The sequence below is a fragment of the Astatotilapia calliptera genome, chromosome 12 (assembly GCF_900246225.1).
Source record: "Astatotilapia calliptera chromosome 12, fAstCal1.2, whole genome shotgun sequence".
Lineage (NCBI taxonomy): Eukaryota > Metazoa > Chordata > Actinopteri > Cichliformes > Cichlidae > Astatotilapia > Astatotilapia calliptera.
In genome coordinates, this window is record NC_039313.1 from 799,380 (window position 1) to 815,444 (window position 16,065).

The following is a 16,065-nucleotide window of genomic DNA, read 5'->3' on the forward strand; positions in this document are numbered from 1 at the left end:
GTTCACTGAGGTCATTAAAAAAGTCTGTGCAGTATTTGGGAGGCCTGTAAACATTAAGAAACACAACTTTGGATGGGGCCTTCAGCTGTAAAGCCACATATTCAAAAGACTGAAAACTTCCAGGAGATAGCTGCTTACATTGAAATGATTCATTAAATAAGACAGCAACCCCTCCTCCTCTCCTGCTCGCCCTGACCTCACTGATAAAACTGTAGTTAGGAGGGGTCGTCTCGATGAGAACAGCTCCACTGTTACTTTGGTCCAACCAAGTTTCAGTTAAAAACATAAAATCAAGGCTGTGCTCAGTGATTAAATCATTAATTAAAAATGTTTTCCCAGCTAAAGATCTAACGTTTAATAAAGCCAACTTAAGTGTTTTAGAGGTATTACTTGTCCCCTCGTGTTTGGGAGCAGTCTGTGGCACACGAGGTATGTTTACTATGTTTAAAGATCTTTTAGAGTGCAGCTCTCTGTGTTTTGACCAGGCCACATGTCTCCTGTCACCTGAAAGTACAGAGATTTTAAAACCTTCTAGTAAACAGGGTCCCAGCTTCTCCTGGGAAAAGTCATCACTGCCATAATCCTCACAGCCCGGACCCTCCACACATCACACATCAGACTGTGGAGACAGAGCATGAAGGTGGTAAGGAGGAACTAAGGGGGGCGAGGCTGGGCAATGTGACTTCGATTGCTCTGTTGAGGGTGGGGCTCGATGACGAACCTTTGGCTGCTCTGTTGGGGGGTTTATGGGGGACAAAAAGGGCCGGGGGGTAGATCTGAGCCCAGCACTGAACCGCTCCATCATCTCCTCAGTGAATTTCAGGTGTGGGGAGGAGGGAGAAAGGGAGGGGGAGGAGGGTGATGGCCTGTCAGGGGTTTGGGGGACTGGGGAAGCTCGTTGTCCCTGGTCTGGCTGATAAGGTAGCGTGAATCGCTACCTTATCAGCCAGGAGTGGAGGCCCTGGGGTGCTGATCCCCGACTACCAAAACTAGCGACTGGGACATGGAGTGGCACCTCTCTGATGGGGAAGGAGTTAGTGTGTGAGGCTGAGAGGTACCGGCTAGAAAGCGTCAGGTTCACCTCAAGCACACCTCGGGCTCTGGAACCAGTCTGCTGGAGGGGAGCTGGACTCTGTCTCCGTCAGGAGTTGCCCTTTGTGAGAGGCGGTGGGGTGGGTATCCTAGTATCCCCTCGGCTTGCTGCCTGTATGTTGGGGTTTCTCCCAGTGGATGAGAGGGTTTGTTCTCTCGCCTTTGGGTCAGGGAACGAGTCCTGACTGTCGTCTGTGCTTGTGCGCCAAACGACAGTTCAGAGTACACAGCCTTCTTGGAGTCCCTGGGCAGGGTCCTTGAGAGGGTCCTTGAGGGTGCTCCACCTGGGGACTCTGTCATACTGAGAGACTTCAACGCTGGGCGATGATAGTGAGACCTGGACAGCCTCCTGGATCTGAACCCGAGCGCCGTTTTGTTACAGTTTGTCCATAATGAACATCATGATTGAATGACTTTGTAATTGTGTCATCAGAGCTGCGACCAAGTGTGCAGGACACTCTGGTGAAGAGAGGGGTTGAGCTGTCGACTGATCACTATCTGATGGTGAGTTGGATCAGGTGCCGGGGGAGGCCTGGTGCACCAGTTCATGAGGACCGTCATGAGGACAGTGAGAGCCATGTGGACTGTATTCATCTCCACAGGGACATAATAAGTTGCCCAATAAGCAAACTAAAAGGGAGGCTGGAATGCTGCATTTCAGACACTCTGATAAGTCTTCACATATCCTTCACCAAAACCTCTGAACCTAGAGCGTGGATGCAATTGTCATGTATATTGTTTTGACAGTGTAAGCAGTTGTTGTAAAACCCCTGCTGAACATCTGCTAACCTGTGTGGTGCACTCTGTGTAGTATTGCGTATTGTAATTGTAGATTTCTAATCACTTGAAAGGTTTTAAACATGTTGAGACCAGAAGTTTTGGTCTAAGCTGACTGATAGATCCGCCTCCCATTTGCAACAGGAGGGCATATTGATTCATTGATTTTATAGAGTGTCCTATATATGTTAGACAGTAATTTAGGGGGTTTGAAATTAAGGAATTATACCGCACTTGGTGGTAGTTGTAATTTGACTTGACCAGGCTTAAATTTCTTTTTTTACTATAGATTTAATTAGTTGATATTCTGAAGTCTTTTCTTGTTAAACACATTTTGTATAACTACTGCCAAACGGAATAATATCTGTTCCTTTGAATATATGTTCCAAGTATTTAATTCCTTTATTTTCAATTCAGTTTTATTTACACAGCGCCAAATCACAACAACAGTCACCTCAAGGTGCTTTATATTGGCAGACCCTACAATAACACAGAGAAAAACCCAACAATCATATGACCCCCTATGAGCAGCACTTTGGTGACAGTGGGAAAGAAAAACTCCCTTTTAACAGGAAGAAACCTCCAGCAGAACCAGGCTCAGGGAGGGGCGGGGCCATCTGCTGTGATTGGTTGGGGTGGGGTTTACAACTCCAATCTGGGAGTTTATCATATCATTGTTCTGTAGTATGTCAGGGTTGTTCCAGATAGGCGTTTGCATGAAGACTCCGTCATTGTTACAAACTCCCACCATGCTGTCAGAGAAGAGCTGATGTTGATGCTTTTAAAGCATCATGTCGTTTGATGTTTGAGCTGATAAATGGTCTGAAATCTCTGGATTAGTGCAAAGTTTTACATCTGCCCAGGGCTCATCTAAGAGGGTGTGTTTAAACCATCCTGAGATGAAGCCTGTGGGCTAAGAAGTGTTGTTGAAAGTTAGGCAGATCTAGTCCTTTGTCCTTGGTCCTTTGTAGTGTTTTTAATCTGATACACGGGTTTATCTTTCCAAAGGAATTTAGAAATGGACAAATCCAGAGATCTGAACCAGTCTGGTGATGGTTCACTCAGGATCAGTGAGAATAATTTATTTATTTTTGGCAAGACAATCATTTTTATTGCAGCGACCCTTCCCATGAGTGATATGGGTAGAGATTTCCATCTAGCCAGATCGTCTCCTACTTTCTTTAGAACTGGGATGTGGTTTAATTTAGTTAAATCTGCAAGCTTAGTAGAAACATTAATAGCTAAGTATTTAATATTTCCAGATTGCAGTGGGGCAGAAGAAGAATTATGGAAGGAGCAATTCAACGGAAGAACTACAGATTTTAACCAGTTTATTGAATAATCTGAAACTCTTGAAAAAGAGTTTATTAGCGTGACTATCTCAGAGAGATTGGTTTGTGAAAGCAACACATTATCTGCACAGAGACTGACTTTATGTTCTACATTCTTGCATCTGATGCCCTTCATTACTGCAGCCTGTCTAACTGCTGCTGCTAGTGGTTGGATAAAAACTGCAAACAGTGAAGGGGAGAGTGGGCATCCCTGCCTGGAGCCCCTCAGGAGACAGAAGCTGGAGGATGTTTGGTCGTTTGTTCTGACACGAGCTGTTGTTATATTTTTAACCAGTTCCAAAACCAATATTTTGATTATTCAACATTTTTTAAATCCATGAATCAAACTGAACGATGCATAGATGATAATAACTGACCCGAATAGAACAAAAGTTGGAACTTGGTGCAGTGACAGAGTTACATGACGTTTACCTCCTGTTGTAACTGGACCAACTGCTTCCTGCTGGCAGCAGCAGTCCGACTACATGGACACGGTTCAGTATCAAACGCACACTGGCAGGCTCCCAGTACAGTCAACTGGAAAACAGAGATTAGAAAGGATACGACTGAGTACAAGTGCAAGTTAATGATAATTAACTGTGGTGCCCAGCTGTGGCAGAGTGGTTCAGGGAGTGATCACACACCAGCTGTGCATCTAATAACGTATTCCTCTTATTTAGTGAAACACCTGGAAGCTGCAGCCTGGTTACCTGTTGTATGTGGTAGCGTGGTCTCCTGCTACAGTTACACTTATAACTGCAAAACTGTTTGTTATTTGATCATTATTCACTACATAACGACTTACTTGTTATATTTGATCTTATTTATTGCTTTAAAGCATTAAGTGAGGGGCTACAAACTTTATTTCATCATAGCTGTTCAACACAAATGACAACACATTCACCTTTCAGTGTAACAACACATGCAATCAGTAAACACGCTTCAGGTAAACAGTGTGAAGGTCTTATTGTTTCTGATATGATGTTTGGTGTGGACCCTCGCCCTCCTCGTAGACACACCTATGGTATCATTTCAAATCACCTCGTTCTCGAGTCTTTGTATCCACAAACCTTTCAGATAGCTTGACCTTGAGGTCGAGGTCACCGAGAGTCAAACTGCTCCGAGATTCTTAGCAGACACATCTATGACATCGACCCTATGTCGCCTCGTTCTCATTGCATTCACAGATTTGGGTGTAGATGCTGAGGTGTACAAACCCTTACCTATTACTGGCCCTGCTGTGCTCTTTGGTAGGGTAAATTCTTGTTCCGTTCCTAAATGAACGATTACAGATCAAAATTAAGCTGTTTTTACACGAGCTTCAGAAGTGTACATGGAAGAGAGTCAAGCTGTGCTGATGTTGATCGGTTTGTGACTTCCTGCATCAAAGAGTCAATGCTAGAAAGCAGATGAGCCATAACAACATTCAAATCAGCACAAATGCTTTAAGCAGCTTTTGTGTTGCTGAGAATCACAGCGTGCTATCCCACCCAGCGACCTCCCCCATCGTCTCTCACCTCCAGAACACCTGACTCGGTGTCCAGGCTGTACTGAGGTTTGGTGGCTTGGTAAATTCTCTGCTCCTTCACGTTCAGCATGGAGAGAAGTTCCACGTACTGTCGCTTCAAGGCTGCAGACAGACACACGTTAACCCTCTGCATCACATATAACTTATACAAGCATCTACATGTGTTGGACTCATTTACCAGAGTTTTCTGCTCGGAGCTGCTGGCTCTCACTCTCCATCTCCTGCAACTTGTCAGTCAGAATCTTGTTCTCACCTGACATTCTGATCATAAAGCAGCAGCGTTATGATGCAGGTAAGAGACCAGAGACAGAAGTGTATGCAGAGTTAATCTGACCTGTTGTGCTTGTGCTCCCAGGACTGCTCAGATTTCTTCATCTGAGCCTGAGAGAAGCTGAGCTCCCACTGCAAACTGTTCACCTCCTGCAAGCGATGAAGGATTTATCTGCAGTTTCTGATCAGTTTTCAAATGTACAGTCTAATCGCCCACATTTCATACTCTTTCTGATACTATGATGACGTTGGTGTCTGTTACAATAAACACATCAACTCTGTCGTCTCCTTGACTTGGTTAAACTTTAACAGTTTTCATGCTTGTTTTGACAACATAAAAATGCTCTCAGAGAGCAATTCCCATTTAACGCTGGATTGCTAGTACACTGCTGAAAAAAAGGACCACTTCAGATGTCAGTAGGGGAAAAACATCATGCTGATATCTATGCTGACATGAATAATGTGTTAAGAATGAAAGGATGCCACATCATCAAAATGAAATTCAACCTGTAGAGGGTAGATTTCAAAGACACCTCGAAAATCAAAGAATTATGCAGCAGTCTGAAATTTCATTGAGCAACTCAAAACAGTGCTCGGTAGTTTGTTTGGCTCTCAGGTGCTTTGTGCATGCCCAATGACATCCAGGCATGCTCCTAATGAGATGATGGATGGTGTCCTGCAGCATCTCCTCCAGACCAGGACCTCACTGAACCGAGTCGTCTGAGATGATACCTGCTGGATGAACTGAAACAATGTCCCAGAGCTGTTCTACTAAATTTAGGCCAAGCAAGCGTGGGTGCCAGGTAATGGTGTCAATCCCTTCATCCTCCAGGAACTGCCTGCACACTCTCAGCACATGAGGCCGGGCGTCGTCATGCACCAGGAGAAACACAGGAATCATTGCACCAGCATATGACAATGTCTGTGGATCCAAGGATTTGATCCCAGTACCTAATGACCTGTAGAGGTCTGTGTACTCCATGGATATGCCACCAAACCAGTCACGCTGAACGATGTTACATAAACATGTCTTTCTCCATTGCTTCAGTCACATGTGCTCAGGGTGAACCTCCTCTCATCTGTAAAATATTCTCACAGACCGGCCTTTCAGGTGTCGCGGATAAATACAACAAAATGAAACCAGTACCAAAAAAAAGAAGATTCATTCATAACTGGAAAAGACCCAGGGAAACAGAGTTGATGATAAGAACCATACATTTCACACCCGAGCCTCTTTCCTGGTACCAAACGACTCACAGACAGGTACTGGTCCGTGGCCCGGTGGTTGGGGACCGCTGCACTAGAGGACGTCATGAAGTTTGGTCCTGATTGGTCGGTCACCGGCTGTTCATTTCGGTCATTTTGTAGCTCTGTGCTCTTCCTGTTTCTCCTGGCAGAAAGAAGCACATACTGATCCTGCTAATGGGCTAAGGACCTTCTATGGCCCTGTCCAGCTCTTCTAGAGTTGCATCCTGTCTCCTTGAATCTCCTCCATACTCTCGATGGGAGACAGAGCAAAGCTTCTGGCATTGTACGTATACATATGCCATCCTAGAGGAGTGGGGCTACGTGTGCAACCTTTGTAGGGTCCACGTATTGCTTCATGCTACTAGTAGAGACAGTGATCGCTGCAAAATGCAAAACTAAAAAAATCTGAAAAATCAGGAGGAAAAAAAAGTCAGTGGTCTCCACCAGTAGACTCTTCCTGTTTTGGGGGTTTTCTCATTGTTGTCCCTCTGGTGCTATTAACTGATTAACAACCCCCTCTGCTACATAGCTTTTCTGCAGTTGAACGCAGACAAGACCGAGTGCTTAATCCTAGCCCCGGAGAATATCAAGCCACAGATTAGTCAACATCTGGGTGCTTTTTCATCGTCGATAAAAGCCACTGCCCGGAATCTTGGGATAATTTTCGACCAATCTTTGTCCTTTGATGTCCATGTTAAATCCGTGACCCGCTCTTGCTTTTTTCACTTAAGAAATATTGCCAAACTCAGGACTATTGTCTCCACAACCGAACTGGAGATGCTTGTCCACGCCTTTATCTCCTCCCGGCTGGATTATTGTAATGCACTCTTTTCCTGCGTATCTAAGGCCTCACTAAATCGGCTCCAAGCGGTTCAGAATGCTGCAGCAAGGCTTTTGACCCATAGCAATAAATTTTCCCATATCACTCCTATACTAAAATCCCTGCATTGGCTTCCGGTTGAGTATAGATATAAGTTCAAAATCCTCACCTTTACGTTTATGTCTCTACAAGGTGGGGCCCCCATCTATATCTCGGAGCTTCTCCAGCCCTATTCTCCAAAGCGAACTCTTAGATCCACTGATAGCGGTCGTCTATCTATCCCACGGACTCGTCTGAAAACAAAGGGGGATCACGCATTTCAAACCCTGGCTCCTATACTGTGGAATGGTTTACCCCCCCCACTACGCACCATCGACACGATGGCTTCTTTCAAAAAACAGCTTAAAACTCATCTGTTTAGACAGGCATTTGGGAAATGTTAATGCGTAACATGTTGTTTTATTTTATATTTATATTGTATTATTGCTTTTTTGATATGCTTTTATACTTTCTTTATGTTGCTATATTGTTTGTTTGACATGTTTTCTTGTGAAGCACTTTGTAACAGCGTTTTGTCTTAAAAAAGTGCTATATAAATAAATTTTACTTACTTACTTACATAGCTGACCTGATCACCATCCCATTACTGACTTGATGCTACACTGCGATTAAAAAAAGGTTCCTTTCAAAGCACAACTTGCCTCATTTACCCATTCACACCCATTTACACCTCTACGCTGTTTCTACGTGCTTTCTGTCTAACTTTCATACCCATTCATATTCTGATGGATGCACTGGAGAGCAACATGGGAGTTAGTACCTTTCCCAAGAATATTTGGCATGCAGACTGGAGCAGACAGTAGGTGACCTGCTCTACCATCTGGGCTACAGCCACCCTAGAACAACCTCACAACATCTTTGTCAGAAGGATTGGATCACAACCAGCGGGAGGTGCACTGAGAAGGGCATCTCTGTGCTCAAAGAACTGGGAGCTCTAAAGGGATCTCATACAGGGTATTTGGGAAGTGGGGGCGGGGCTGGCAGAGGGAGGCTCTCCAACTTATATCATCACAGCACGAGTCTGTCATCCCTGTACAAGAATAGATGTGTAACATAAAACCAGGGCTGCAGGACTGTTTCGTGGCCTGTTAGGGGAGTTAACAGGATAGTTAAGACAGATAGGGCGCTCTCACACCTGAGACAGCTGGGGGGGAAACCCTCCTTAAACCTTCTGAGGTCTCTCGTCTTACCAGATCCTGGATGGGACATGTATTTCACTCAAGAGGGGGCCATTATTAAACCGACACATTCGATTGGAGATTCTGGGTCTTTTGTGGCAGCATCTTTTCATCTTTTTGACTCCCCAGTTATGCTGATGAGGGTCTACCTGCCTGGGATGACTATAAATTTGCTTTTTACTTACCAACCCTAGATTTTTTCTTGGTGGAAATCTTTTTTCAGATAAATGATACCCCTGAGAGGCACTTTATCTGAGGGAGCAGGCCATCTCTTTTCCCTCTCACCACAAAAAAAGGTCAACACAGACAAAACAACTTGGCTTTTGAATCAACCATTGGAAATGTACACACAATATGCCATTTCTCCCACTCTGTAGGATCAACACCTGAATCTTTTGTCAACATCCAAGTTTGAAACTCAATTGCTTAAAACAAAGCAATGTTATTTTTGAAATGGGAGATAAGGCGGTAAACTTCCTGTGCATCAGAGCTGCTGCCCTGTCAAGATTAATCCCAAGGATAAGACTGTGGGACTCGCCAGTCTCTCTCAAACTGCTGTTGAAGCAGGTGTGAGTTTGAGATCTCGCAGACTGGAGCCTCTGCCAACCTTCCCAGCGCACCCTCACTATACGTTTATGTGTGCCAGGTCTGTCCAGCATCCTCCCCACCCCCTGATCTAACTCCCCACCAGGATGTGATCAGCTGACAGCTCAGCCCCTCTCTTTACCTGAGTGTCCAGAACATATGGCCGCAGATCTGATGATGCAATTACAGAATCGATCATCAACCTGCAGCCTAGGATGTCCTGCTGCCACGTGCACTTATGGACACCCTTATGTTTGAACATGTTAAGGACAAACTTTGGTTTGCACATAAGTCCTGTAACAAAATGCTGCTCCCGTTCCTCCCAGTCACATCCCTCCAGGTCTCACTGTCATTGCCTGCATGAGCGTTGATGTTTCCCAGTAGGACAACAGAGTCCCCAGTTGGGGCACCCTCAAGGACCCCGCCCAAGAAGGCCGGGTACTCTGAGCAGTCATTCGGCGCTTACCCTCTCATCCACCGGGAGAATCCACAACATACAGGTAGCAAGCCGAGGGAATACTAGGGTACCCACGCCAGCCCGCCGCCTCTCACCCAGTGCAGTGAGTCCAGCCCCTCTCCAGGAGACTGGAGAGTGAGCCCAACTATATCTATCCAGTACCTCTCAACTTCACGCACTAACTCAGACAACTTTCTCACCAGAATGGTGACAGTCCATGTCCCAACCGCCAGTGTCTGTACCCAGGAATCAGTCTGCCAGGGCCTCCGCTCCTGCCACCGCCCAACACACATTGCACCCGACCCCTACGGCACCTCCTGCGGGTGGTGGGGCTTCAGGAGGATAGGCTCATGCTAGGGCTGCTCAATTAATCGAACATTAAAAATGACTGAGCCGATTTTTAGCCCCTCCCTCGTGCTTTACTCTCGCGCTGCTCCGTGTGGCAAATCGAGCGCACCTCTCTGCATTTCGAACACGCGTCACAACAATTAAGACAGCGGTCTCCAACCTTTTTTGTGCCACGGACCGGTTTATGCCCGACAATATTTTCACGGACCGGCCTTTAACGTGTCGCGGATAAATACAACAAAATAAAACTAGTACCGGTACCGAAAAAAAGAAAATTTATTCATAACACACGTGAAAAGACCCAGGAAAACCGAGTAAACGATAAAAACGATAACAAAATAACGCTGAAAACCGATAAAAACCCTGAAAACCAGACATTTCACACCCGAGCCTCAACTCTCGCGGCCCGGTACCAAACGACTCACGGACCGCTACCGGTCCGAGGCCCGGGGGTTGGGGACCGCTGATTAAGAGGACCCGAGGGAAGCTCGGAAAGCTGAGCAGAAGTTATTTGGAGAGGAGAGTGGCTGCCGTTGGTTGAAAAGAGGTTAAAAAAAAACTTCAGTGGTGTGGAAACATTATGGGTTCAGTCAGACGTGCACCAAGTAGACACAGTGTGTAAACTTTGCTACGGTGTCGTAGCTGCACCACAGAGCAACACTGCAAAGTTCACTAAACACAGATGTTTACATTTTTCATTTATTTCTTATATTGCAAACATTTGCACTGTTATCAGTATTTGCACTATTTATTATTATTTTTTGACAATCTTTAAAGTCATTATCCAACACATTGTTATTGTTAAATAAATATCGTCAAATAATCGAGATCTCAATTTCAGTGAAAATAATCGTGATTTTTGCCATAATCGAGCAGCCCTAGCTCATGCCCCTTTGAGCTGTGCCCAGTCCGGGCCCCATAAGCTAAGGCCCGACCACCAGATGTTCGCCCGTGAGCAACCTCCCGGGGTTAGGTTTAGGGTCCCGGTAATGTTATACTAGGCAGGGTGAACTGTTCCTTTGATCTCATAGGGGTCTTCTGAATCGCTCTATGACTGTTTCCTCACCCAGGACCAATTTGCTGTGGGAGACCCTACAGGGGGCAAAAGCCCCCCTTGATAACATAACCTCTGGTCAGCATGTAACTGCAAATGGAAAAACCTTTTTACAAGAGTTGTGTTAAACAGGAATAGCTTATTTCATGAATGTTGAGCAGGAAAGAAGAATTTTAGCACTAACAGATCGATTCCTTACAACCTTATCTGAGTTTCTTTTATATATTTTTTTAATTTATGTACTTTTAATTGAGTTGCTCTTATATAAACCAGAAATGACGTTACCTTCTCGAGTGCTTTGGCTTTCTCCTCAGTTTTCTGCAGCACACTTTTAGTGTGACTTGTAGCTTTGTCAAGAATGGCCTGTGAACAACACACACAATAGTTTTCAGTCATCAACAGATTTCTGTGGGACTTTTATGCAGTTTATAACTACAGAAACTAGTTTCAGTTTGACTAAAGGAAAATGTTTTTACACGTGAAACATACGGCTCAGTCTTACATTAAATGCATGACGTGCACATACTTTTTAATCAGTGGTGTTCTATGAGGGCACACAAGGCAGGCACTGCTTGTGCAATGAAATTTAAAATAATTTAATTCAAAGTAAAGTCAATCTTTTAATTTCAAACACACGAGCCATAAAGTTTCTCTAATTGCGTTTGGTTATTCTGGATAAATCTGTGGGCTTAAATAAGTGTTTATATTTGTTTAGACTCTCTCTTTTCCAATGACTAACTAACTTCCTCCAAACCATCAATGTGTGTATTAAAGGAACTGTGATGCACTGGTTTGAATTCTGTCTGATAGTTTTTGTATATTAATCGTGAGTCTTCACACAGGAATGGTAATCATCTATGCAAACAGATGACACAAATGAGTTAAACTACCAACATGTCTTAAAGACATAAAGGCACGGATGTCCCAAGATTTCCTTCTAAATTCAGACAAACTGGCAGATCAGACACACCAAACTGTGCAGCGCCTGGATTGATTAAAGTAAGCCTATCACTCAGCGCCTCACACATAATAATGTCATGATTCATAGAACTGTATAAGATCAACAGGACTCCAAGAGCCTTCATCAAGAACTCAATAGGAATGTGACGAACAACACTTCAAGTAGCCATGAAGTTCGGGGTTTAGCAAGGAGATGCTGTGTCCCCACTGCTGCTTTGCATAGCCTGAACCCCTCACTAAGATCACCAACAAGACTCCTCTACATGGATCAAATAGTGTTCCAGAAGTGGACGAGACGTGGATTCACTGATCCATACCAGTACGATCAAAAGCAGTGATATAGAATGTCACTCAGACTGGAGAAATGTAGTCGGATTGTAACGAGAGGGAAAGTAGGCAGAACCAAGGGGGTTGTGATATTTGATATCTTGCAATTCCTCTGCTCAAGAAGACACTTCACAGCATCGACGGGCCAATGGATGGGGGAGCGTACTGTAAAACTTTGGACGAGAACCTCCTTCCCAAGCCTGAACACTATAGATCAGTCAAGGATGGATCATCTAGCATGATAATGACCTAAAACATATTGCCATGGCAACAATAGAATGGCTACAGAAGCATATTAAGGTCATGGAGTGATCTACAGACCTCAATGCTACAGAACAACCTATGAAGGAAGCTGAAGCTTCAAGTTGCCACCCAGTAGCCAAGAAACCTAAAGGATTCAGAGTTTCTGTAAAGTGGCCCAGAATCCTTCTAACATATGTGCAAACCTGGAGACCAACAACAAGAAATGTCTTAATGCTGTTCTTGACAACAGGCTTTCAAGGTTCAAGGTTCAAGGTTCTTTATTATTTGTCACATGCATAGTTATACAAGTATAACACACAGTGAAATGTAGCCTGACACGCTCCTCGACATGTGCAAAAATTTTGGGGGGGGGGGGGGGGGGGTGTAGAGGAAGAACATATATATATACATATACATTTCTGTTTCTCATCCCTTCTTCTTTGATAACTTCTTAGAATTTTTTATTTTTTTTTTAAGATTATTGAATTATTTTTTATATATATATATATATATATATATATATATATATATATATATATATATATATATATATATATATATATATATATATATATATATATACATACACACAGATACATACATACATATATACACACATATATACACACACATATGCGTTCTGCTGTACAGATCACTCTCTGGAGAGCTTTTTGGTCCTTCACACAGCTGTTCCCGAACCACGATGTCATGTTCTGTGTGAGGATGCTCTCCACAGCGCCTGTATAGAAAATCCTGAGGATCTTTGGAGAGACCCTGAACTTCCTCAGTTGTCGTAGGTGATACAGGCGCTGCCTAGCCTTTTTGGTCTGGACCTGAATGTGGGCAGTCCATGTCAGGTCTGAGGAGATGTGGACACCAAGATACTTGAAGGACTGCAGTCTGACACAGTCTGAAGTGTAGAGGGAGTAGAGCAGTGGCGAGAGGACACATCCCTGAGGTGCTCCTGTGTTGATGGTGATGCTGTTGGAGAAGCACCTGCCCACCCTCACCACCTGAGTTCTGCCAGTGAGGAAGTCCAACACCCATGCACACAGACGGCTGTTAAGTCCCAGATCCCTCAGCTTTGTGAACAGTCTGCAGGGCACTATTGTGTTAAACGCTGAACTGTAATCAACAAACAGCATTCGCACATAGTTACCCTGTTTCTTGTCCACGTGGCTGAGAGTGATGTGTAGGACGTGGGCGATGGCATCCTCTGTGGATCTGTTGGATCTGTCGGCGAACTGCAGCGGATCTGTGGTGTCTGGGATGGAGGAGGAGATGATGTTCTTCAGCAGCTTCTCAAACACCTTCATTACTACCGAGGTCAGTGCAACTGGCCGGTAATCGTTCAGGGATGAGGGTTTGCTGTTCTTGGGCACAGGGATGATGGTGGATCTTTTGAAGCATGTGGGGACCACAGACTTCGCCAGGGACTCGTTGAAGATGTAAGTGAACACACCTGCTAGCTGGTCAGCACAGCAGCGCAGCAGAAGGCCGGTGATGCCGTCTGGCCCCGCCGCTTTCCTTGTGTTCACTCTCCTCAGTGCCGCTCGGACGTCATGCTCCGCGATGCTGGTCACCGGTCTCTCGCTGATGACGTCACTGTCCTCGGTAGTCAGGCGGTAGATAGCATTAGCCGCCTGGCTAACCTCGAAACGGGCGTAGAACCGATTCAGCTCGTTGGTGAATGCAGAGTCGGCGTTGATCGGCGCAGTGTCCCTGGCTTTGTAGTCCGTAATGGTGCGTAGTCCGTGCCACATACTCCGTGTGTCGCCCTGGTGGAAGCGGGACTCCACACGTTCCCGGTACCTGCGTTTGGCATCTCTCACCGCGCGCCGCACGCCGTATGAGGCCACTTTGTAGGCGCTCATATCGCCAGTGGCGAGACCCGCGTTGTGGGAGGCGGTCCTGGCGTTTACTGCAGTGCGGATCGATCTGTCCATCCACGGTTTCTCCCCAAACACTAAGTCATGTTCTCCTTTAAAATCAAACTTTTATTTCACTCCGTTTTCTTTTTATAATTTATATTAAAACTTGGTTCAATCTGGCGTAATGTCTTGCAAAAGTCCTAAAAGTATTGTTAATAGAGTCCAAAGAAGTTAAGCTAGCTACTATAAGCTGTAATGTGCTGCTCTACCTTGCCTTGCAGAATCTTCAGAGCTTCATATTTTCCTTCAAAGTAACGGTGTGCTACATCAAGCTCACAGCATAGTCCATCTATCATCTGCCAACAAAGAAGCAGCACTTGTTAGTTTCCAGGCTACAATCAAGTTGACAACATTAGTTACATTAGCTCTACTTTTGTCCTACCTTAGTTGCTTCCTGTAGTCTTTCCTTGAGTTCGTCTTTAGACAGGTCCACGAGTGAGCCTATACAGTCACAGAAGACGCTCTTTTATCAAGACAACATTGTCAGTGTAGTCAAAGACGTTCAAACTGAGCAGAGGCTGCAGAACCCAAACTAGCTAGCGTAGCTGTGTAACTAGTGTCGTATGATAACATTTGAAACACTATGTAAAATATTTCTAAAAAGCCAGAGATGTGAGTCACAGGGACAGGATGTTTAACTGCTAAGTTGAGTGAATGAGTAGATTTCAGATGTTCTTTGAAGACATTTCATTGCTGATCCAAAAAGCTTCTTCACGTCCAACTGAAAAAATCCAGTTATAATTAAAAATGGTGAAATGTGCTGATATGGTGTATATTCTTTGGTGTCTTCTGTACAACAGTAAGAAACACATGTTAGAAAGTGTTACCAAAGTATGACAGCTCCCGCTGGGCTCTCTGCTGTGTCTCTGCAGTTTTTATTGTAGGAGTCCAGACGGCCTCTCCTGCTCGACTGCTGCACTGCAGCGGGTCTGTCCTGAGCAGCCGACTCTCTGAGCGACCGCTCACTCTGTCACTCTTCATCCTAGTGGAGCTGAGTGCTGTTGTGACTCCTATCCCATCACCCAGGTCCCCATCCACCATGTCATCCTTCAGGCTGCAGTCCTCACTGAGCTCCTCCATCTGAAAAAGGTCCCAGCTAAACTGGACACAGGCCACATACTGGTTTCATCACAGGTGGTCAACACAAGTATTTAAATACTGCGTATAAACAAGTAGCCAGTCCTTAGATATTCCTACGTACACCAAGTACAGAAGTCTGGATGGGATTTTTATGATTTTTGCCTGAATGTGTAGAAATTTTTTATTTGCATTTTTCCTTGTTTCATTGTAAATGAGGTACATGTAATCATTATAATATAACATTAAAATGCATGACACTGTTGATAAGAAGCTCCAGGAACATGAAATGCAGCCTCGTTTTCTGTTCAATAACGTGGATGAGGATAACACGGACAGTTGTTGCAAAGTAACACACTGCACTTGTTACAGTAATGGGTGTAACTACAGCTGAAAGTAAGAGACAGACGTGGAAGGAGGAGCCACTTTATGCTGCCTGTAACATCGTTTACTATGACTGGTTTGGCAGTGGGTCAGTGATGGCCTGGGGATATGTCCACGGAGGGACACAGACCTCTACAGGCTAGCCACTAGCACCCTGACTGTCATTAGGTATCGGGATGAACTCCTTGGACCTGCTGTCCAAGGTGCACTGATGAAGTGGGTCGAGGGTTCCTCTTGGTGCACGACGATGGTCAACCTCAAGTATCCAGGCAGTTCCTAGAGCAGGGGTGTCCAACTCCAGGCCTGGAGGGCCGGTGTCCTGATCTCACTCTGGGTCAACGCACCTGAATCACATGATTAGTTCGTTACCAGGCCTCTGGAGAACTTCAGGACAT

General features: G+C 44.9%; 1 protein-coding gene across 4 annotated transcripts in view; it reads right to left on the reverse strand.

The window, feature by feature from the left end:
- ccdc125 (coiled-coil domain containing 125) overlaps nucleotides 1–16,065 on the reverse strand; it is a 29,267-nt gene that overhangs the window by 7,631 nt on the left and 5,571 nt on the right. For 3 of the 4 annotated variants that reach the window (XM_026188171.1, XM_026188173.1, XM_026188172.1), the window contains 8 exons: nucleotides 15,037–15,310; nucleotides 14,592–14,650; nucleotides 14,419–14,505; nucleotides 11,034–11,111; nucleotides 5,063–5,148; nucleotides 4,907–4,989; nucleotides 4,718–4,830; nucleotides 3,633–3,737 (listed from right to left, as the gene is read on the reverse strand). In XM_026188171.1, coding sequence (XP_026043956.1) covers nucleotides 3,633–3,737; nucleotides 4,718–4,830; nucleotides 4,907–4,989; nucleotides 5,063–5,148; nucleotides 11,034–11,111; nucleotides 14,419–14,505; nucleotides 14,592–14,650; nucleotides 15,037–15,310 — 885 coding nt within the window. The remainder of the gene's footprint in view (nucleotides 1–3,632; nucleotides 3,738–4,717; nucleotides 4,831–4,906; nucleotides 4,990–5,062; nucleotides 5,149–11,033; nucleotides 11,112–14,418; nucleotides 14,506–14,591; nucleotides 14,651–15,036; nucleotides 15,311–16,065) is intronic. The other variant, XM_026188174.1, reaches the window with a different exon arrangement.